The sequence below is a fragment of the Phacochoerus africanus genome, chromosome 5 (assembly GCF_016906955.1).
Source record: "Phacochoerus africanus isolate WHEZ1 chromosome 5, ROS_Pafr_v1, whole genome shotgun sequence".
NCBI classification, from domain to species: domain Eukaryota; kingdom Metazoa; phylum Chordata; class Mammalia; order Artiodactyla; family Suidae; genus Phacochoerus; species Phacochoerus africanus.
This window is the reverse complement of record NC_062548.1, coordinates 53669157-53693539: the sequence shown is the minus strand read 5'-3', so window position 1 is coordinate 53693539 and position 24383 is coordinate 53669157. Positions and strand designations below refer to the sequence as shown.

The window sequence follows — 24383 nt, the reverse complement described above, 5'->3', positions numbered from 1 at the left end:
GACACTTGTGAGAGATGCAAGTCGCCAGGCACGAAAGCTCTGCCCCCAGGATCCGCTGAGCTACAGTATTTATCACCCAAGGGGGAGTGGGGGTTGGAAAAGCGCCCCTCTTCCTTTCCAGAGGTAGCAGCTCCTCCTTGATATCCTGTAAGGTATGTATTCAAATCCGAAGAAGGGTGATCCTCAAACTCTTGCCCTTGGTCTGAATATGAATGCAGGCCTAATCCCACCCCCACCCAATGACCTGAGGCAATTCTCAAGGCTCCATTAATGGAGCAAGCCTGCCTTGTGCTGATGGGGGGTTTTTTTGAGCAATTAATAAATTTAGAATTAGGAGTTCCCATCGTGGCACAGTGGTTAACGAGTCGACTAGGAACCCTGAGGTTGTGGGTTCGGTCCCTGCCCTTGTTCAGTGGGTTAACGATCTGGCATTGCCGTGAGCTGTGATGCAGCTCGGATCCTGTGTTGCTGTGGCTTTGGCGTAGGCTGGTGGCTACAGCTCCGATTAGACCCCTAGCCTGGGAACCTCCACATGCCGTGGTAGAAAAGCCAAAAAAAAAAAAAAAAAGGAAACAATGGTTCAACTAAGGTGAAATGCATGGTCTTTTGGGTCTTCCTGTTAATTGTGAAGAGGACCTTGGAGGAAGCTGTTGTGGCTTTTGCAGTTGTTCTCAAGTTGGGGGCAATGCCGCTCCCCAGGAGGTGTTAGGGTGAAATTTGTCTCAAGCACTGGGGGTGTTCCTGGCATAGACTTTTGGGGAAGGGCTAGGGATGTTAAACGCCTCATTCTGTAGGGAAAGTTGCCCATTAGAGAAGGTCACATTCAGAATGCCAAGGCATCCCCATTGAGAAACAGACATTGAAGGGGGCATGTCTGGGAAAATGTGATTTATAAACCTCCTGCAGGTTCTAGGAGAAGAAGTTCGGAGAGCTTCTGAAAACATCGAGGCATCCTGGTGGGTGGGATGTAGGCGCTGCTCTTGGCTGTTGATCTGCCCACCCCCTGGGGCTGGAAGTCCTCTTGAGCCCTTGCCCAGCCCTGGAGGAGGGACCTCCGGTTTCCTTTAGAAAAGGGAGAGGGCTTGTTTGTGGTATCACACTCCTGTTTGAAGCTGACACTTGAAAATTGTTAATAACTAGTTACAGTTTTTTTGTCTTTGGGGGGATGTACACATGGTGATTTTATTATCCCATCTAAAAGATTGTGAAGGGAGTTCCTGTCGTGGCTCAGCAGAAACAAATCTGACTAGACTCCATGAGAATGCAGGTTCGATCCCTGGCCTCACTCAGCGAATCTGGCATTGCTGTGGCTGTGGCATAGGCTGGTAACTGCAGCTGCGATTCGACTCCTAGCCTGGGAACCTCCATATGCCCCTAGTGTGGCCCTGAAAGGACAATAAAATAAAATAAAATAAAAGATTGTGAAGTAAAATAATGTATGTGAAACTCTTGGTTCGATATCTGGCGAGTAGTATGCATTCAGTAACTCTTAGAACTTGTCTTGGAACAGTTGTTAATTAACCCTTGTGTATTTTCAGAGAGCTATCGCTTACCTTTTTCCCAGTGGTTTGTTTGAGAAGCGAGCCCGGCCAATAATGAAGGTAGTTATCTTCATTAATAATTTTAAAAATTTCACTTAGTTTTATAGTTGCAGTAATTATCTAATGCATTTTCAATTTATTTTACAGCATCCTGAAGAGATTTTTCCAAAACAAAGAGGTGAGTTTGTTCAGGAGTGAAATAATCTTTCTTTCCTGCAGTGGAGTGTAAGTTATGGACCAGCAGGCACTGCTGTGTCCTGGTGGTGGTGAATTAGGTCAGAAATACTTTATAACTAAGGAATGACTGGGGTTTGTAAACTTTTTCTTGTTAACCAGGTAATACTAAAATTAGATCATGTTAGAGTTTATGCCTATACTAATGTCAGTTTATTTGCCCAGTATGCCTTTTTGAAGAGGAGTTTGGTACAGATCTACTGGAGACTAATTCAACTTTTATTTAATAAGAAAATTTACAATTTTTCTTTATTTTTGGAAGCATATTTTCACTGAATATAGATTATCCCTTCTTATTACTTTATTAATGTACTTTCATTGTCTCTTAACTGGCATTGTTTCTGATGGGACGTTAGCCATCATTCTTATCTGGTCCCCTGTTTTCTTTGGAGTCTTTTAATATTTTCTCTTCATCTTTTAAATATGTAAAATAAAATCTTGAAGAAAACATGCAAGTTTTAAGATCAATGAAGTAAAATATTTACTATTTTCTAATTCACATTAGAAGCTTCTTGAACAAGCTGGGGTGGGTTGTCAATTACTTTAGAAAGTATTAAAGCTAGAAATCACTTCTTAAAAACACTCAAAATAGGAGTTCCCAATGTGGCTCAACAGGACCCCTGGCCCAGCACAATGGGTTAAAAGATCCGGTGTTGCTATAGCTGAGGTGTATGTAGGTCACAACCACAGGTCGGATCTGGTCCCTAACCTGGGAATGCCATATGCTACGGGGCAGCCAAAAAAGAAACAAAAACAAAAAAGACCACTCAAAATACAAATTTACATTCGTTAGTCTTTTGCTATAACCCTAGTAGTTTTTTTCTTTAAGGATGTATGTGTTCCTCCTTGTTTCTTTTGCATAACTCTGCCCTGATGCATCATCACAGGTTTTTAGTTTGATTTCCTAACAGAGGAGCAAAGAACTTAAACCTCCTAAGAAATCTGAGTGCAGAATATTTTGTATTTCTACAGATTTTTCCGCCAACCACACTGAAGTTGAACAAACTTTTTTTTTAATTAGTAACTTTCCTCTGAATCTTGATAAAACATTCAACTTAGTTTTCATAGAAGCAGCAGTTACCTTTTCTGTTTTCACCAGTGTTTTATCTGTTCATGTAATACCTCATTCATGTAGGAGTTCCCGTCATGGTGCAGCAGAAGCGGATCCAACTAGGAACCATGGGGTTGCAGGTTCTGTCCCTGGCCTCGCTCAGTGGGTTAAGGATCCAGCATTGCTGTGAGCTGTGGTATAGGTTGCAGACGCGGCTTGGATCCTTCGTTGCTGTAGCTGTAGTGTAGGCTGGCAGCTGTAGCTCCCAGTTCAACTCCCAGCCTGGGAACCTCCATGTGCTGCGGGTGCAGCCCTGAAAAAACAAAACAAACTTAATTCATGTAATTATAGAAATATGTACAGTTGTAATAAACAGGTTGGGAATAAATGCCACTTAAGCCTATAACTTAGCAGTGAAAATGTGTGGATATACTTTACATGCTCAGTTTGTAGACAGCATTAGGGTGTTTGATAACCGATTAAATAGAGACTGGTAAGAGCAGATATTTTTATTCAAAACTTAATTATTTTGCATTGATGTTTTTGCCACATCTTACCTTTGCTCACAGCTAGGCGTTCTATCAGTCTTCTGCTCTACTTCATTCTTTATAACTTTTATTTTGAATCTTGTTATAAATATCTTGTATCTTTTAATATATTTTTTAATGTTTCCTAAATTTGTACATGCAGTTGATAATAAACTATAATATCAGTTTAATCAAACCTTTTGGGAGATAATAAATGAAAGCTATATTAAAAAGTGCACATCACATTTAAAGATGCAGCTCAGTTTTCTGGAAATAAACTAAACACAAGGCACAGAAACTTACACTTGATGGCTTTTCTGTATATGTTTGTAATGATAGTAATTTTGTTCCTCTTTTTAGTGGCTTCTCCGTTTTTCAAGGTCTCAGTCTCCTCACTCATGTCTCCTCCTCTGTTGTTCTGTATTTCTGTATTTCTTTTCTGGTCGCATCTCTTCTTGGGTATCTCCCCCTCTGAGACTGGTTGTTTCTTTACCAGCTTCTCAGTATTAGAAAGTTAGCATTACCATCAGCTGGAATGTAACAACTGAAACATCTGTGTGTCCCTGCACATGTGTTAATTTTGGAAATAGGTCAGTGTTGGTAGGATTTTCTTACATTGGAGCTAACTGTATTTAATTACATTTAAGTAGTATACCTTTAGAATCCGCGAAATAACTTTTTTTGCCATCTACCTACCTATCTACCAGTTTTGCTATACTTTGTAAATAGAGGACACATTGTTTTTATGTTTGAAAAGATCAGTGAATTTTAGATTTGAACAGATTATGGCACCAGTAATGTGCTACAACTCCCCTTATTAAAAGATGGAAGCTTTCAGATTGAGTTAACATAAAAATCCTGCTCTACCATTTAAAGTAAGTGATAAAAAAAAAAAGATATATACCCAAATGATGGCAGAAGCAAGGAGGAGCACCTGATACCAGACAGACATAATTCAAGGAGGTCAGAGAACCCTTCAGTGAGGCGAGAATGTTAATTTATATTGATAAAACCTAATATCCATTAAGTGGATTTGACGACCATGAACCTTTTTGCACTAAGCATTTAGCATTGAAATGTTTAAAGCAGAAGCTGTTAACTAAGGCTCTGAAGAATTTGAATAACACAGCATGATTTTATAGCTACTGATACAAGCACAAAGAATACATTTTCTGTGCAGATGCCAATGGAATATTAATTGAATTATGATGCAATAAGTCATAGAGAAAAACCTAACTAATTATGAAAACTGGAAATTATATAGGCTAGATTTTTTGAATTAAAACTGATAGGACCATAAAACTATTTGGTTAAAGAGAAATCAAAATGGAGATTATGGAACTATTTAGAAATGTATGACAGTTCATATAAACCCTATGGGATACAGACAGTGCATTATACAGAGGCAAACATAGATTTATTAGACACCAAGAAATACTAGAAATAAATGAGCTATTCAGTATTCAGTTCAAGAAAGCAGAAAGAGAATGAAATGGATGAACAAAGTAAAGAACTTTAAAAGAAGGGGTAGAACAAGTAAAACCAGCTAGTTCCTTGAAAAAGCCAATGAGATTGATCAAATTCAAATCTGGTCAGTGGAAAAAGAATACCTAAGAGGACAACGTTAGTAATTTTAAATAATAACGTTCAGAGGGTATTTAAAAGTGTAATGTTGTTATGGCTCACTGGATTCTCATTGATTTGAGAAATATCCTAAATAATAAGAGTACTCAGTATTTGTTGAAACTTATTAGCGAGGCCCAGGCACAGTTCTGAGTGCTTTGCATGCCTTAACTCACAACCAGTTAAGTAAATGTTCTCCCCATTTTACAGATATGGGATCTAAAGCACATGGGGGTGAATTTACCCAGGACACAGCTTGGAAGAAGCCGAGGCAGGATGTAGGCAGACCCAGAATATGGCTTAGACTCCACTCAGACAGTTTTCAAGAAAAACCGAATCCCCCAAAATGTCTTCATTGGGAGAATGCTGGTTAGAGTAAAAGCTATGGAAGTCAGGTAGTTGGAGACCTAACCAGAGAGGCACACTGCCCAGAAAGTTTTTTCAGTGAGATCTGTCATGGCTTGAAAAAGTTTGTGACTTTTATATTATGTAAACTGCTGCAGAGCAGAAAAACATAACACAAGCTTCCAAAATTCACTTTAAAGGCTCTCACAGTTATCAGATCTAGACACAGATAGCATTAACAAAGAAACCCATACTCTATTCTCACTAAATTAAATGATAGCAAGCCATATAAAACATCATATTAAGAGACGATACCATCGGATCTTTCAGCAGATTCCCACCACCCCAGCAATGTAAGGATGGTTTAACATTAGGAATTTATTGCTGTAATTCTCTTTGTTAATTGAGTCAGATTTCCAAAGATGAATTAAAAAGTCAGTTAACAAAATTTAGCATTTATTTCTTGGTTAAAAACTCTTAAACTAGAAATACAAAGAAACTTTCTGTGGTGAGAAGCAGAAATACATCAGATTAAAGAAACCCACATCACTGGATCCCTTTACATTAAGTTTAGGAATAAGACAAGTGTGCCTACCCTTTCCTCTCGTACCCAGTATTGTTTTGAAAGTCTTAATTAATGTAATTTCAAAAGACAAAGAAATTAGAAATAAGTCAGTTAATATGCACAGATGTTATAAGTACCTAGTTAGAAAATACAAGATTAATATTCCCATCATGGCCCAGTGGTTAACAAACCCGACTAGGAACCATGAGCTTGCGGGTTCGATCCCTGACCTTGCTCAGCGGGTTAAGGATCTGGCGTTGCTGTGAGCTGTGGTGTAGGTTGCAGACGCGGCTCTGATCCCGCGTTGCTGTGGCTCTGGCGTAGGTCGTCGGCTACAGCTCCGATTTGACCCCTAGCCTGGGAACCTCAATATGCCGCAGGAGTGGCCCTAGAAAAGACAAAAAAATAAAATAATTCTGTAAGAATTACGGTAGAATATCATTATTTGAGAATCTGAATACTGGAAACATTAAAGCTATGAATTGTTCTGAAATTTTTTTAAATGATACTCTTTTATAAAAGCACGCCAGAGTATAGGTGAAGCTGAAATGCTAGTCATGCTGAGATCCTGTGAGCCTCTTGCCGGTTGATGACAACACGCTGGCCAGGTCCACACAGAGGAATCAGTGTGGAATGGAGGGTACTGGTGACCCAGGTAACGGGATGGTCTCCATGGTAACAAACTGTGGTCTTTTTCTGCCTTTATGTATTTTTGGTGGACAAGAACCATTATAAAAACATGGAATTTTAAATGTGCAAATATATACCTACATACACATATATGTTTGGGGGTTTTTCCCAACATCTTATTCTGTATGCTTCTTACTCATCTCGTTCTGGTCTTGTATCTATAAATTAGATTATTAAATGCTATACGTAACTCCCTTTGCTAAGGTTTCTCTGGTCATCTCTTGGTTGAATGGAGTTGTTTTCTAGTAGATTCTTCCAAAAATGCTCATAGATATAAATTCCCTGAGTTATCATGTTTTTAAAATTGTTTTTTTATAGCCTTGATACTTGAAGGACCACTTGGCTGGAGGGGAAAGTTTTTGGTTCGTACTTTATTTTCTTGAGTTCCTTGAAAATGCTGCTCTATTGTTGCCTTGCCTTGTCTGTTGTTTTTGAGAAATTTCCTGCAGACCTAGTTATCTCTCACCTGGTGGTCCCAAGGGCTCTTTTCTTTATCTTTCTGAAGCTATCTGGCAACTTTATGATAATACAGCGTTTCAGTTGATTATCGACGGTTACCTTACAGTGGTGCCCGTAAGCTCTTGCAGATAGATTCAAGTCCTTACATCTAGTTCTGTCCCACTTTTTGTTTTTGTTCCTTGGGACTCCAGTTATGTAACTGTTATTCCTTCTTGGCTTGTTTTCCATATCAATCACATCTCACTGATTCTTAACTTCTTTATCTCATTTTCATTTTTTTGGTTGTTTCCCTACTTTGTTTTTCTTTTCTGGCTGTATCCACGGCCAGGATTCCTGGGCCAGGTATCCAAGCTGAGTCACAGCTGCGACCTACGCCACAGCTGAGGCAACACCAGATCCTTAACGCACCATGCTGAGCTGGGGATAAAACTGGCACTGCCTTGGAGATAATATCAGATCTTAACCCATTGTGCCATAGTGGGAACTCCTCTGCTTTTTTAAAAATGTCTTTTATTATGTTTTTAATCTGTTCTTTTTTGGGTTATTTATAAGTTATAATTCCCATTACTTTAACTTTTTTCTCTGTTTCCCTCCTGAATTTAATCAAGTTGTTTCATTTCTTTGAGTTTTTTGTGCATTATGTTCTGTTTTGAAACTTTTGATTGAGAGTGTTCTCCAGTAGTTCCAAATGGCTGTTTGAGGATGTTTGATTCATTTTGGAGAGTTGCATTCTGTTCCCTCTGCTTTGCCACTGGTTTGGGTGAGGATAAATTTTCATCAGTGGAACCATTTGGATTTTTGTCGTTTTCTGTTTTAAGGCTGCTTTTCTCTGGACAGAAATCTCCTATTTCTTAATCCACTTAGTGGAATTTTTAAAAAATTGATTGTATCCAGAAGATAACAGAGTTGGGTCAAGACTTAAAAAGTACATTATAATTTGGGGATTGATATTTAAAATTTTAAACAACAAATAATATTATGCCCTTCAGTCACAAATAAAAAGGACAAAGGTCAATAAATTATCTATTTCAAAATCTAAAATTTCTCAAAAAAAGATACTATAAATTTAAAAAACAAGCAATAGACTGGAGAAAAGAAACATGACAGATCTAATATCTAGAATAAATTACTTCTAAAATTATCGGGGAAAACAACCTAATAGAAAAGTGGACAAAAGGAAAAGTAGGTAATTTATATATCAAGAAAATAAAAGTAGCTGGTAAGCATAGGAAAATATCAGATCAGAAATAATGTCTGTCAGATGAGGACAGGAGATTATTATCACTCACCAGATTGGAAAATTGCAAATATCATGTGTCAGCAAAAAAACCAGAAACAATTTAAATGTTCATCAGTAGAGTAGCTAAATGAACTGTGGGAGAATCACACTGTAGAGTAGTATGCAGGTTTAAGAGGGAGGCACCTCTAATTGCATTAGTACAGGTGGACACAGTGTTGTGTGGGAAAAGCAGGTAAAATGGTTAGAATTATCCTAGTCCCTTTGGGTTACCTTATACTGGGCAGCTTGCAAACAATAGAAGTTTGTTTCTCATAGTCCTGGGAAGTCTGAGATCAAGGCCTGAGCAGATCCTGTATCTGCTAAGAGCCAGCTTCCGGTTCAGACAGCTGTTTTCACCTGTGTCCCCATATGGCGGAAGAGACAAGGCATCTTTCTGGGGTTCCTGTTATGAGGACACTAATCCTGCTCATGATGGCAAAGCCCTCAGGACCTCATCACCTTCCAAAGGCCCCACATGCAGATACCACCACACTGTGGATTAGGTTCAAGCAAATGAATTTGGGGGGTGGGAGACACAGACATTTAGTCTATAGCAGATATGTAGTGTAAATACAGCTTAATTCCATTTTTATTTTTAAAAATCCCACCAACAATCCTCTATTTCAGTAGGTATATAAATGCACTGAAAAAGTCTAAGACAATAAACGCTAAATTTGCTTCTGGTGAGAGAATTCTAATGTTTAGTTTTTATAAGAAGAACAGGTAGAAGCATTGCTTAGAGGGAAATTTATGGCATTGAATGCATATATTAGAAAAATAAGGAGTTTCTGTCATGGCCCAGTGGTTAGCAAACCCAGTTGGCATCCATGAGGATGAGGCTTCAAGCCCTGGCCTTGCTCAGTGAGTTAAAAATCTGGCGTTGCCGTGAGCTGTGGTGTAGGTCCCAGATGCAGCTCAGATCCTGAGTTGCTGTGGCTGTCATGTAGGTGGGCAGCTGTAGCTCTGATTGGACCCCTAGGCTGGGAACCTCCATATGCCTTGGGTAAGGCCCTAAAAAGCAAAAAAAAAAAAAAAAAAAACAACGGATTTAATCCAAAGGAAGCAAAATGAAGGAAACAATAAAAATTAAAGCAGAAATCAATAAAATTGAAAAGGGGAAATTAAGGGAGAAAATCAACAAAACCAAAAGCTGGTTCTTTGAAAAGACAATAAAATTGAAAATCCTCTAGCCAGGCTTACTTTAAAAAAGAAGAGACAAAAAAAAAAAAAAAGGAGTTCCCGTCGTGGCGCAGTGGTTAACGAATCCGACTAGGAACCATGAGGTTGCGGGTTCGGTCCCTGCCCTTGCTCAGTGGGTTAACGATCCGGCGTTGCCGTGAGCTGTGGTGTAGGTTGCAGACGCGGCTCGGATCCCGCGTTGCTGTGGCTCTGGCGTAGGCCGGTGGCTACAGCTCCAATTCGACCCCTAGCCTGGGAACCTTCATATGCCGTGGGAGCGGCCCAAGAAATAGCAAAAAGACAAAAAGACAAAAAAAAAAGAGACACAATTACTAATACCAGAAGTAAAAGAGGGGACACTGATCCAGATCCCATGGGCATTAAAAGGATAATCAGGGAGTTCCCGTCGTGGCGCAGTGGTTAACGAATCCGACTAGGAACCATGAGGTTGCGGGTTCGGTCCCTGCCCTTGCTCAGTGGGTTAACGATCCGGCATTGCCATGAGCTGTGGTGTAGGTTGCAGACGTGGCTCGGATCCTGCGTTGCTGTGGCTCTGGCGTAGGCCAGTGGCTACAGCTCCGATTGGACTCCTAGCCTGGGAACCTCCATATGCCGCGAGAGCAGCCCAAAGAAATAGCAAAAAGACAAAAAAAAAAAAAAGGATAATCAGGGAATTCTGTGAACAGCTCTGTGCCCACAGATTTGACAACCTAGATGAAATGAACCAATTCCTTAAAAGGTAGTCTGCCGAAACTTACGCAAGAAGAGGTAGACAGTTCGAATAGTCCTCTATCTATTAAAGAAACAGAATCAATAAATAACGTAGAAGACCTTGGGCTTGGCCTTGGCTTTTTAGATAACATCAAAGGCATGATCCATGAAAGAGAATTGATAAGCTGGATTTCATTAATATTAGATTTTTCTACTTTGTGAAAGACATGATCAGGAGAATGAAAAGATAAGCCACAGGGTGGTAGAAAATATTTGGAAAAGACGTATTTGATAAAGAACCGTTATATAAAGAACCCTTAAAACTCTGCAGTAAGAAAACAACCACCTGATTTTGAAATGGACCAAAGATCTTAAACACATCACCAGAGAACATAGATGGCAAATAAGCGTATGAAAAAATGCTCCATGGAAATACAAATTAAAGCAAATGAGATACCACTTGCAAACCCATAAGAATGGCCAGAATTTGTCACACTGACAACATCAGATGCTAATGGGGATGCAGAGCATCAGGAACTCTTTATTTTTTGTTGGTAGGAATGCAAAATGGCACAGCCACTCCCAGAAGATGGTTTGGTGATTTCTTACAAAACTAGACATACACTTTCCGTGTGATCCAGCAGTCATGCTTTTTGGTTATTTACTCAGAAGAGTTGAAAACTTAAGTCCACACAAAAACCTACATGCGATTTATAGCAGCTTTATTCCAAATTGCCAGAATTAAAAGTACCCAGAATCTCCTTCCATTAGTGAATGGATAATTAAACTGTGGTGCATCCAGACAATGAAATAGTTCATCACTAAAAAGAAAGGTGCTCTAATACCATGAAAAGACATGGAGGAAACTTGAAATTCATACTGCTCCGTGAAAGAAACCAATCTGAAAAGACCGTATACTGTATAATCCGAACTCTGCGACGTTATAGAAAAGGCTGAACCTGGAGACCATGAAAGGTCAGTCTAGAGAGGGAGGACTGAATAGGCTGAACTCAGAGGACGTTTACAGCCATGAAACTACTCCATATGATACTATAATATTGGATACCTGTTACTGTACATTTGTAAAAATACATAGGATGCTCGCCAGAGTGACCTCTAACATGAACTGTAGACTTTGGGTGATTATGATGTGTCAGTGTGGGTCCATCAGTTGCAACAGATGCACCATCTGGCAGGGATGCCGATAACAGGGAGGCTGTGCCTGTGTGGTAGAGATATGTGAGAAATCTCAGTTTTGCTGTAAACCTTAAACTGCTATTAAAAAAAATAAAGTCTATTAAAAATAATAGAAGAGGAGTTCCCATCGTGGCTCAGTGCCAGTGAACCCAGCTAGTATCCATGAGGATGTGGGTTCGATCCCCGGCCTCGCTCAGTGGGTTAAAAGGATCTGGCGTTGCCATGAGTTGCAGACGCAGCTCGGATCCCGTGTTGCTATCGCTGCGGTGTACACTGGCAGCTGTAGCTCCAGTTCCACCCCTAGCTTGGGATCTTCCATATGCCACAGGTGTAGCCCTAAAAAAACAAAAAATAAGGTAAAATAATAGAAGAGCGTATTGTGTAATTAAAGTTCATTTTATAGAAGACAGATAACTGAGGGAGCACCATTAAGAGCAACAAAAAGTAAAATACAAATTAAACGTCAAAAATAGATTTATATAGAAAATTGTAAAACTTAACGATCATAAGTGAAAATCTGAATAGCTAGAAAAAACGATCTCATATTTGTATAAGGAAAGATAATTTTTCAAAGCTGCTACTTTAAAAATTATTAATGAATTTAATATAATTTCAAAGTCCTGATAGGGCTTCTGGAAAAACTTGTAAAGTTTATTTTGAAAAAGTAAATGTGCAGGAAGCGGCGAGAAACTTTTTTAAAAAGAAGCAAGAGTAATGAAGGAAGTTACCCTACCGCGCATCAAAATGCAGCAAAAAACTGATTTTTATTAGATGGTGGTAATGGTACAGACAGACTGGTGGACCTGATTATTCAGTGTCAGCGTATGTTTCTTTATGCCATCTTTTGTGAATTCTAAGACAGTTTTTCATATTTAAACATTTGTAACAAACAATTCATTTTACAATTAATGTAAACTATATGGCATTCCATTTGCTTTTTTTCTTTCTTTCTTTGTATAAGTACATGATGGAGCATCTTAAAATCTGGGACATCCTAGATTGAATGAAATCATATACACACATACACATACAAACACACACTGATACGTACTCATACAAATGGAATGAGACCCAATTAAAGAAATCTAGATCGGGGAGTTCCCGTCGTGGCGCAGTAGTTGATGAATCCGACTAGGAACCATGAGGTTTCGGGTTCGGTCCCTGCGCTTGCTTGCTCAGTGGGTTGACGATCCGGTGTTGCCGTGAGCTGTGGTGTAGGTTGCGGACGCCGCTCAGATCCCACGTTGCTGTGGCTCTGGCGTAGGCTGGTGGCTACAGCTCCGATTGGACTCCTAGCCTGGGATCCTCCACATGCCGAGGGAGCAGCCCAGGAAATGGCAAAAAGACAAAAAAAAAAAAAGAAATCTAGATCGAATGAAATCATGTACACGTGTGTACACACACACACACACACACACACACACCAATACTCATGTACTCATACAGATGGAATGAGATCCAAATAAAGAGATGCCTGCAAGCTTTTCAGTAGAGTCTTATCTGCAGCCATAATGTCTGTCTGTCTTGCTTACTTTCACAGTACAGTGAAAATCCCATGGTAAAGTTATAAAGACTGGAAAATATGCAGGATTTCATGAAGTCTCTGAAAGTGATGTTAGAGAAACATGTAATTAGTCCAAAAGCCATTGGCAAATAAGAATCTTTTTTTATTTTTCAAGCCAAGCTCTGTGTCCAGGCTTTTTTTTTTGCCATTTATTATGAAATTTTGGTCATTTTAAGTGTACTCAAAGTGGCCTGCATGTAATGCTAGTTATCCCAGAAGGAGGATAGCCTACACATTGTACAGGTGGTGTTTCAAAATAAAAGAGTCAAAAAACTGGAATTCAGTAGGACTCTCTTTGTTAGGCAAGATAATAGGTCCTTGGATTTCTGCCTCACAGACGCAAATTTCAGATAGATCAGATTTCTGGTCATGAAAACCTACCAAAATTACAGATAAAAATATAGGAAAATAGTGTTTAGAAAGACAAGAGTCTTAAAGCAAGTTTTCTCAGTGGGCATGATATTGTCCCCCAAAGGGGTATAAATTGGTTCGTAGGAGGTGAAAAAAAAATCTTATCTATTACAGTGTTTGTGGCTCTTTAAAGGGCTGCAGTATATATACATCAGCAGGTATACATCAGTAGATATGTATTGTATCTGCAGTATTAAAATTTCATGGAGGGAGTTCCCGTCGTGGCGCAGTGGTTAACGAATCCGACTAGGAACCATGAGGTTGCGGGTTCGGTCCCTGCCCTTGCTCAGTGGGTTAACGATCCGGCGTTGCCATGAGCTGTGGTGTAGGTTGCAGACGAGGCTCGGATCCCGTGTTGCTGTGGCTCTGGCTTAGGCCGGTGGCTGCAGCTCTGATTAGACCCCCTAGCCTGGGAACCTCCATATGCCACGGGAGCGGCCCAAGAAATAGCAAAAAAGACAAAAAAAAAAATTTCATGGAGAGGGAGGCAGTTAGGGAGGAAGTATCTGAAAAGGTTCCTTAGTAGGGATCAAAATGGAAAAACTGTTGAAACACACTGCCAGAGAGGAAAAGTGACATTCTTCTTACACATACTTTAAACTTCTTGATTATGAAAGACACCACACAAACAGAATTAAAAGGCAAGTGACAGATTGGGAAAAAAGAGTTTACAACTCCTGTGATAGAGGCGTATAATCACCTTGATGTTTGCGGCTCCTACTGACTGTTCCCAGAGATAGCGCTCGGTACAGACATGGGCAGAGGACATAGAGTTAAGTGTTTGCTTTACCTCTGTTAGCTATTTATTAGATGTGTGACCATGTGTATTTCAGAGGGAATTTGGCATACCATCTTTAGGGGGCTCCTTCTACATTAGATGGTTTGAACTCTCTGAGGTTTGTCACTCAAGTTGAAACCAGTAATGTGGCACAGAAAAAATCCATTCAGTTTTTTTTTCTTTGTTATATTATGCCTGTGCCCTGATAATGTATGATGTAATTGACTTTATCAGTTTTCCTTTTGAAGAATAAGGGAGTGCATTGTATGTTTAGCTAAACCTAATTTTTTTTTTTTTTTTGCTCCAGCAAAATGATTTTGGTATTTTGTGTGTTTATTTGAAACAAGTTATAGAAATTCTTATGGTGAAATACCTAGGGATGTTTTATCAGATATAAACATTGTTTTGTTTATCAGATAAAAACATTGTGTTAATGAGTGTGAAATAGTAAGTATCCTAAGGATTGATGTGTTAGACATGTCAAACTAAATATTAAAATTCTAGACAATAATGCTTTTTTGTGATTTTAAAATAAGAATTATAAGCATACCTCAGATTGCAATTAAATATAGCAATTTGGTTTTTCTGTGTGTTTATTTTTATTTTTGTTTGTTTTCATTTGGTTTTTATCAGCAATCCAGTGGGGAGAAGATGGCCGTCCATTTCATTTTCTCTTTTATACTGGCAAACAGTCATATTATTCGTTAATGCATGTAAGTATATTACCTTTATGGTAAATGATACAAACCATGAGCAAAGTAACTGAAGATACTAGAGATTTCACTCGGCTTCGGAATTTTCCTTGATTGTTTCATAGTGGACAAAAAATAAGCCCTCTAGAGGTAAGATGGTTTGTTGAAAGGCTTTATATTTTTACTAATTCACCTCAGCTAGGGGTAAACGTTAGAGAATTTCTGTCAGAATGGTTTGTCCTTAAGATGCTTTTAGTTCCAGATTGAGGTCATGCCAGGAGATGGAAGCTCAGCTCAGAAGTAGTGCGTCCTGACCCTGAGTGAGCTGCTATCATGGTGGTGGTGAGCCCCCCTGGGGGACAGTCAGGATGTCCTCTCTGCCTTTTTGTTGTTGGTATGTGATTTTTGCATTTCGTGGGCCAGTGCAGTGTAGGCATCTAGAACGGGAGCCCAAAGACTAAGAAATGATTGTATTACATGTTGATTTCCAACCTCATTTGCTTGTGTACTGGGAACTGGTTGCATTTTCTTTCAGAGTGTTTGATGGTGAGCTCATTGGGGAGTTCCCTGCAGTTAACTCTGAAAAAAAGGCTGGATGCTGATCTCCAGCTTTAGACCACAGAATCCATTTTATTTTTAGAACATGATGTCAAGTTTTATTTTATTCACCATATGATTTTTGCAAGTTAGAGCAATCTCCCTGGGCTTCCCCACTCCCAGTCGGCTCTCTCTCGGTGGCTTGGAACTTCTGCCCCGCCTTCCCCTGCTTTCTAGAGTTATCTGGGGTTGATTCGTGCTCCACAGACCCAGAAGACGAAATCCTCACTTGTCAGGTACATTTATTTCTTGGGGAAAAAAAGAGAAAACCTTCCTTTCACTTTTTGTTGACCTTGGGCAAATGAGCTTCTTGCCCTGGCAGAAATGAAATGCATGATAAATGCGAAGTGTGTCTTTGCTGAGTAATGGCTGCTTCGGCCGGCTCTCTGCCTGCTCCCCCACCGCCCTCGGCCCCGAGCCCCCCCGCTGCTCATTTAAATAGGTATGTCAAATCTGCCTCCCGACGCCGCTGGTTTGATCTGTGGTAATATTTGTGAAGGTTCCATATGGACCCGAGCCCCCTGCAGTGCTAAGAAATAATGTACAACGCTTCATGGTGCAGACGCAAATTTCCTCTGAAAAGGGATGCAGGGCTGCGTTTTAGCTGTCGGAGGGGATGATGGAGCTGGCGCGCTAGGCCTGTCAACTTGTTACACGGATGGGTTGCACGCAGCGAAGCTGTGGAAAATCTGTGCCTTTTAACTTTTCTACTTAATCACGGTTGTAGCATTGCCTTTAGACTGTATGCTACATTAATTCTCTTCCTGCCTTCTGCCTTTCATCCCAAGTTTCACGGAAAAAAGTCAAGCATGCGGGTCTTGTAGAGGAGCCTTATCAAACAGCTGTCATCTGACAAGCCATTTGCATTTGTTTGGGCTGAAACTGAGCAACCCAAGGGCAAGACATTTTGTTGCATTCCATCATAATGAGGAAATTACACATTGTGTTAGAGGCCTAACTTTATTTTTAGTTTATGTGTGTTAAAAGGTATTGCTCGAGAAACTGGTGCCTTTCTCCGTGGATAAAACACCACCCCACTCTGGACCAGAGTGTCAAGTTATATCCAGTTAATAAATAGTCTTCCGTTTCAAGTCATACCATTTCGTTGCATGTAGGAGAGCTCTTTGGGCTCCAGTGTTTTACTTAAATCCAGTTATTTAGGTCAGTCTCTTTGTTGGGTATTTTGACCCCTAAACACTGTGTGTTTGGTGTTTGTTTCATTGCTCATCAGAACAGTTTATACATAGGAATTACAGATATTTTGGGTTAACTTGAGCTTATTAATTCGGATAATTAATAAAAATCTTGCGTTTTCAAAAATGCTTTTTGTGGAATTTTAAAGTAATTGTATAAGGAAAAAAGGATAGATGTTTTCCTGAATACACACCAATTACTTCAGTATCACATATGACAGATTTAGCCATCGCAGCCTGGTCATTGCAGTCTTGTTTTCTACATGGCACGGGTCAGCATCGTGCTAGGCGCGCTGTTACTTGGAAATAGCCAAATACTCATTGTGGCGTTCCCGAGTGGTTTTGTCGTGAAGTCAGGCATTGCATAGAAAATAAGACGACAAAGCCGGAAACCGCCCCCACCTCCTGGGGGTGTCGGTGTGCTTGCTCCTTTGTTCTGCCATCTCTTGTGGGGAGTGAGATGCCCTTCCATTCTGTAGGGGGATGATTTCCCCCCCATTAGCAGCAAGGGGATTGCCCCCCCCCCCCACCAAAGACTGGCAGGTGGGCGGGAAGTGAATCGTTGTTACCGTTTCTTTTTGTGGCTGTAATTTCTTCCCATGTGACAGGGTAAAGACACGAAGCCAGACTCGGTTTTTCCCATGTCCTGACCAGCTGTAATTGTGTGAGCCATGGCCATCATCAGCCAGGCTTGTTGACAGAACAGTACAGATCTCAGGCATGTGTGCAGTTCTGCCAGCAGGCCTTTCTGATGTCCCTTAGCCTTTTTATCTTCTGTAATCATGTCAGAGCTGCTTTTTAATATTTGGTCCCTGTTTACATGTTAAAGTTACATGTTACATTATAGCCAGGAATAAAAGATGGGCCTTATACAGCTTCCAGTTAATGACAGTATGTCATGCTTTAGTGAATACCAGTTCCCGTTGGCTCATAATTTTTTTGTGCGTGTGTATGGAGAGGTGGGGAGGTTTTTGAGGAAAGGGGAAGATGAGAAGAAAGAAGCAGTTCATTGTTCCTGCCCAGAAATGAAGCATGGTAGGACAGTCCAAGGTGAAGGGACACTTGCTGATCCACAGGGCCTCCCACGCGTAAGGGTGTTACATCTCAAGGTTTGTTAGCAGGTAGTTAGAATCCCCACTTCCTGTGGGCACAATCCTAAGCCTGTCTTCTGATCTCTGGGAAAGTCAGTAAGGAAAACATTTATTTTACAATATAACGAATAGGATGTATTCATAAGTAATGAATGAAGTATGAAGCAGTACTATACAAGTGAATTCTTTACAGTAGAAAGTAGTTTAAGACGAAATAAGAGCCTTATGGAGTTTCGCAAAGGATCGTTGAGGGCCGTGCAGGATGGCACTGCTCAGCCATCTTTTTTACCCAAAGTTCTTGCCTTCTGCCTCCTTAACAGCCACACAAGCAGTCAGACTTGTGTGCTTACCAGATATGAGGTGGGGGTTTCAGGAGCAGAGTGAAGAAAGAGAGAGTAAAAGAAGTTTCCTGAAACAACGGAGCAAAAGCATAAAGGAAAGGGACGGCGTTTTAAAGATCACGTACGTGTCTGCAGTGAAGCAGGTGCTATACCAGAGAAGAGCTAAGCTGTGGGTAGCCTGGGGCCAGGAGCCGAGGGAAGCCTGCCTGGGCACCCCTGCCTGCTGAGGCTGGAGCTGTCCAGGCTGCCGGGCGGGTGGGCAGAGGGGGCTGCATTCATGAGCGGCACCTTCCCAACCTGGGCAGTTGTGGTGGGCTTTGTGCAGTTCCTTTAATCCTAAGACAGATGTTGATTCCTGCTCACTCATTGAATGAATACCTTCGTTTCTGAAAAATCTTGACACTCACTCACTGAAAGTGAGTTGAAAATTATTAAAATAACTCATTGTGGGAGGTGATTTTTTGACTCTGAAGTGGGAGCCCTTTTATAAAATATGACTCATTAAGACGGGGCATGTCTGTACTGTAGCCTTTTCCAAAGTGCTTTCTGAGGAACCTGGGCTATAAGATCTTCAAGAAAGGGTCTGTGGAATGACGCCCTATCGGCAGTGCTGCGTACTGTACACGGGGACGCTCTAGCGAGGGGACACTTGGGCGTGGTCCGGCTCCGGAAGCCCTCCGGCAAAGAGACGTGTTGCGGTAATGCACTGCTCACACACACTGGGTCAGGGAACCCTTGAACCCTCCACTCAGAATGCCTTTAACATTCTGAGAAACCAGTGTTTGGGGAAGGCAGTATCAGATGCTGAAAACACGGCGAGGTGTCAGATACAGTAAGCATTTATTGAAGTTGTATATGAGCTCCTCCCACCCCAATCTTTAAGATAAGTTTCCATGTTTCTAAAAACTACACTGGGAATTTAGCATCTTACAGGAAGCTCATTTATTTTTTAGGACTAGCTTTGTAGTAAACATTGGAGTATTTTCAAGAGTATTTCTATAAATTGAAGGAATTATGTGGCCGCAAATAAAATGTTTACCCAAAAGAAGTATAAAATGAAAGTAGTAGGTCATTGTTAAACGGTTCTGCTGGATCGGAAAAAGAAGTTTACAATATGAAAGAAGATGTAATTCTCATCCTGATAATTTATGTACAAACAGGATTCACTTGACTTTGGAAGGAAGCTCCTGGCTTATTTAGAAATTCTCGAGGAGTTTATTTTAAATGACTTGAGCCATCCTCTGTATTCACAGAGCCCCAGAATAGCCGCCTGGGAGAGGGCTGTGAGGGTGTTGGGGGGGTGTGGCTTCATTCCATGAAGGTTCCAGACTCAATAAGCAAAAGTTCTGGGTACTTAGTGTCGCAGAATTCTTACTTAGTTTACATCCTCTTTGTCCTCTTGCAGTGAATAGTTAAAACTTAATTTTGAAGCAGTGCTCTTTAAAAATGGAATTAAAGTAGTGAAAGTACTTATTTTTAGAAAGCTACAGACTGGTGCTGACATATATCTGAGTGCTGTTTTAAGCCCTTTCTTGATAGCAGAAGTTAATTCAGCAACAGAAATTGCTGTTCCTTCAGTTGTCTTTCATGTACATTTTCCTCATATGTGAATGATTACTGTTGTGTATCTTGTTGGTCTAAGTGTAACAATTAGGAAAACAAATTTTTAAAACCTGATTCAACGTATTGCCTCTGTTGATTTTAATCAGATTCTTTCTTTTGTAATGGTGTAATATGATGGAGCTTTAAGTAGTAAAAATAGATGCTATCTGAGCCACAAGCACTTCAAATGACTCCTAGGTGTGTACTTTCCCAGAGTACTTGTCTGTGTGGCATGAGGGTGAGACAGTTTTTTTTTTTTTTATGTTAAATAGCATGATGTGAAGTATAAACTGAATAGTGTGGTGTGTTACAAGGTGGTAGCAGAGGTCTACGGTAGAATTACATCACTTGGAACTTTAGATAAATAGCATGATAAGTGAATTATATACATATTTATTCCACTTGCTTTTGTATATGTCAGTAACCAAAAATTTGAGAAGACGGTTATCTAGAAAATTTATTTTCTGTGATTTTTTTAAAACATATTTTAAGTTATTTTTCTGTGTTGAACTAGCATCTAAGATGATAGTTATGGTTAGTTTGTTATTGTACATGTTGTATGTCAAAATACAGTTGAAAAAATAAAAAAAAAAGACAAAAAAAAATGGAGTTCCCGTCGTGGCGCAGTGGTTAACGAATCCGACTAGGAACCATGAGGTTGCGGGTTCGGTCCCTGCCCTTGCTCAGTGGGTTAACGATCCGGCGTTGCCGTGAGCTGTGGTGTAGGTTGCAGACGCGGCTCGGATCCCGCGTTGCTGTGGCTCTGGCGTAGGCCGGTGGCTACAGCTCCGATTCGACCCCTAGCCTGGTTGCCGCGGGAGCGGTCCAAGAAATAGCAACAACAACAACAACAACAAAAGACAAAATACAGTTGACTGTAGTTCCTGTCTTGGCTCAGTGGTTAATGAATCCGACTAGGAACCTTGAGGTTGTGGGTTCAATCCCTGGCCTTGCTCAGTGGATTAAGGATCCGGCATTGCCGTGAACTATGGTGTAGGTCACAGACACGGCTCGGATCCTGCGTTGCTGTGGCTGTGGCGTAGGCCATCGGCTACAGCTCTGATTAGACCCCTAGCCTGGGAACCTCCATATGCCGTGGGAGTGGCCCTAGAAAAGGCAAAAAGACAAAAAATAAATAAATAATTTTTAAAAATACGGTTGACTTTCTATACCACCCTCCTAAGAAATGTTGTTTGTTTGCCCCTCCTAAAATTGGAATTTCTACATGATTAATATAATCAAAACAGATTTTAGAAAGCCAAAATCATATTTTTAGACTAAAAATCATATTGCTCATGCTCTTGGAAGAGTTGAGTTTGAGCATTTCTTTTCTGCAACCTGAGCATCTGGTATTTTCAAATTAGGCACCTTCTAAAATCGACTCATACATTATGGAAATCTGATGACATGAAGGGTGGATAGGCTTGCTTTGATTTTATGAAATATTAATCATCGCTGTGATTAATGATTCAGCATTTCACATCTGGGTTATTCCTGTCATATTTGAAAATTATACTATTAAATACAATATATAAACTTAGTGTAGGTGGGGTCATGCTAATTCTCTAGTGTCCCTTAAAAATTAAGTGGGAATTTAACAGTAAACCAGAAGGTAGCTCTGAGAATCTGTGATGTTGACAGTTCCTGGCATGTTTTATACCCTCAAGGATTTGGGAATGTAAATTAGTGCACATCTCTTCAGGGAGTTGAAGCTATAGAATGTGCTTCCAGAGGACTCTTGTCTCTAACTATCTTAGATCGAGTCTCAAGAGTGGTTTTGTTACCTAGAAAAGGAAGAAAAATAGAAATGTTGCACCTGTAAGTACAATATGTTCAGTTATTTGACTCCTGAATGCCGTGCCTCACCCTGGTCTCATTTCTTGACCGTTCCTATAGGTCAGGCACTATGCTAAGTACTTTACACATATTTTCCTATTTAAGGAAGCATATGAGGGGGCTTAATGAGCATCTTATAACTTGATGGATTACAGCCATCAAAGCATTTGCAGTAAATGAATGGAACTTACATGTCTGAAATTTGACGTGTACACTTCATGGATTGTTTCTCATGTTCCACATATTTTCTTTCTTTGTTTTTTTTGGGGGGGGTTTTTTTTTTTTTTTTTTTGGTTTTTAGGGCCACACTCGTGGCACATGGAGGTTCCCAGACTAGGGGTCGAATCGGAGCTACAGCTGCCGACCTACACCACAGCTCACAGCAATGCCAGATCTTTAATCCACTGAGGGAGGCCAGGGATCGAACTCGCAACCTCATGGTTCCTAGTCGGATTCGTTTCTGCTGTGCCACAACGGGAACTCCTCCACATATTTTCTGATGATTTTACTTAACACTATTTATACATTATTATGGAGATAAATAATATTGCTGAAAGGTAGTACCACTGTGAAAGCAAGTTTTAAGAAACACATGAACTTAAAAATTGCTCCAAAGTCACTGAAAAATGATGACAAATTTAGCAGCCCAGACTTTGACTTGAACCTTACCCATGAAGCAGGTCACTTATTTTTGTCTTAGTTCCCTTGGTTAGTCCAGAAAATTAAATAGGCCCTCACAAGCCACATAGGGTGTCTTTTTATTACTGTCATGGGTGTTCTCTTGGATTCCTGTTTTTTCAGCTAGGTTTGAGAGGTAAAATATCTCTGACTTCGGACCCTCAAACTCAGACTGGAGGCTGATGCCTGCGCTTTCCTGTGCTTCCTGGCTGGGGCAGGCTGTCGGGCTCCCACCTGCTGGTGGGCAGTGCTGGTGGATAGTGAGATGCTGTTTGCAGTGCGTCTGTTCACTTTGTACAACTAGGGGCACATCATTTTATGGGTCCCCCCTCCATACACACACAGTTTTACCTGTTCAGAGCACTTGAGAATTGCTTTCTAGAAATAGATGCATAAAAAAATTTTCTGATACACTATCCAGCTACAGTTACAACTCACCACCTTAACCTTTAAATAGGAATTTAAAGTCTGCTAACCACAGTCAGATGAGGTTTACCAATTCTTTGGAGACAGATTGTTAAATTTTACTTTAAGTTGAATAGCAGCTGTGTGTTCTGGATGTGAATGGTTCACCTTAGTTTTTGCTTTCTTTAGCACGGACAGTGGTTTTAGATTGTCAGATACATTCTTCTGCTGCTCCAGGCTATGGATTTGTACTTTGAAGGTAGTTGTCAAGATTGTTGTTCTGAATATGGACACCAGAATTGAATTCACTTCATTTGTCCCCATAGTTGCAGTGTTTAGATCCAAACTTCAGTAGGCATTACATACAGGCATCGTTCTGGACAATCACTGGGCCCACCCCAGAGGTTCCTCTTCACAAAGTCTGGGGTGGGGCCTGAGAATTTACCTTTCTAACCCAGTCCTGGGCTCACGCGCTGCTGCTGCTGCTGCTCCTGCTGGGGGCCTAGCTTGAGAACTGCTGACTGTTTCATTCCGTCAGAGATGCTCAGCCCAGTTCTACAGTTTCTAAGCGTGCTGCTTTTCTCCTTTTCTAAGTTATCAATTCTACTACCCTTACCGAAAACAAACAAAATAAATGAAACACCCAAGCCTCCCAGCCACAAGAAATGAACTTCGTCCTTATCTCACTGAGCAATCAGGGAACATGATCTCAGCTTTTCCCACATGTGCTCGTGAAACGCAAAGGATCATTCTTTGCAGCTTTTTTTTCTTTCTGGCCTTTTCTCTCTCCCCCATCCCCCTGCCCCTACCCAGGAGGTTGTCCCCCAAAATGGAAATTATTGAGACTTTGAAATATGGAAAAACATCTCTATTAGTGACAAGTTGTTTCTTCTTCTTTTTTTTTTTTTTTGTCTTTTTAGGGCTGCACTCGAGGCCTATGGAAGCTCCCAGGCTAGGGGTCTAATTGGAGCTATAGCTGCTGGCCTGCACCACAGCTCACTGCAATGCCAGATCCTTAACCTACTGAGAGAGGCTAGGGATCGAACCCGCAACTTCATGGTTCCTAGTTGGTTTCGTTTCTGCTGAGCTACAACAGGAACTCCAGCAAGTTGTATCTTCTGAGATTAGTTGATGACATTGGATGGTGTCGTGATTAAGCAAGAGAAAATGTTATTTATATCGTCTCTAGCTCATCCTCTGAAAATGTCTGTTCTTAGATATTAGTGTGGTAGGTTATGTGTATTTATAAATATGCACAGATTGGATACGAGTTCTCAGGCTTCTCAGTCGAGAAAAATTGGGAGACTGTTGCATTATTCTGCCTGTGTAAACTCATTTCCTGGAAAATGTATTTCATCGATAACCTTTATTGCCCGATTGTTGCTTTTTTGCATGTTCTAACAAAATGGCGTATTTTCTCCTACTTGCATTACAGTTTAACATGCAACATACATTCACAGACTTTTTTAGAAAATAAGTTAATACAAAGAAATCAAATATTGAAAAATAAACATTAATAGAAAACCTTTTAGTATACAAACTACATGGTGAAGACCTAATATTGTATAAGTATAAAGTATCCGGTAAGTTGTTCAGCTATAAATATCTTAACTTTTACTGATAATGCTCTATGTTTGAAGGCATATTGCTATATAAATTATGATTTTTTTAAAGGAAAATCTTTGGTTCTGTTTGTGAAACTGTTAAAGAAGATAAATAGTTTGTAATTTTTATTTTGTTCTTACCAACCTCACTAGAGTTGTAAACTTTTTATAGCATTATTTAAAAATCAGT

General features: G+C 40.2%; 1 protein-coding gene across 1 annotated transcript in view; it reads left to right on the top strand.

The window, feature by feature from the left end:
- Positions 1-24383, top strand: part of MRPS9 (mitochondrial ribosomal protein S9) — a 54906-nt gene that overhangs the window by 18245 nt on the left and 12278 nt on the right. The window contains exons 3-5 of the mRNA XM_047781324.1: positions 1539-1601; positions 1689-1719; positions 14788-14867. Coding sequence (XP_047637280.1) covers positions 1539-1601; positions 1689-1719; positions 14788-14867 — 174 coding nt within the window. The remainder of the gene's footprint in view (positions 1-1538; positions 1602-1688; positions 1720-14787; positions 14868-24383) is intronic.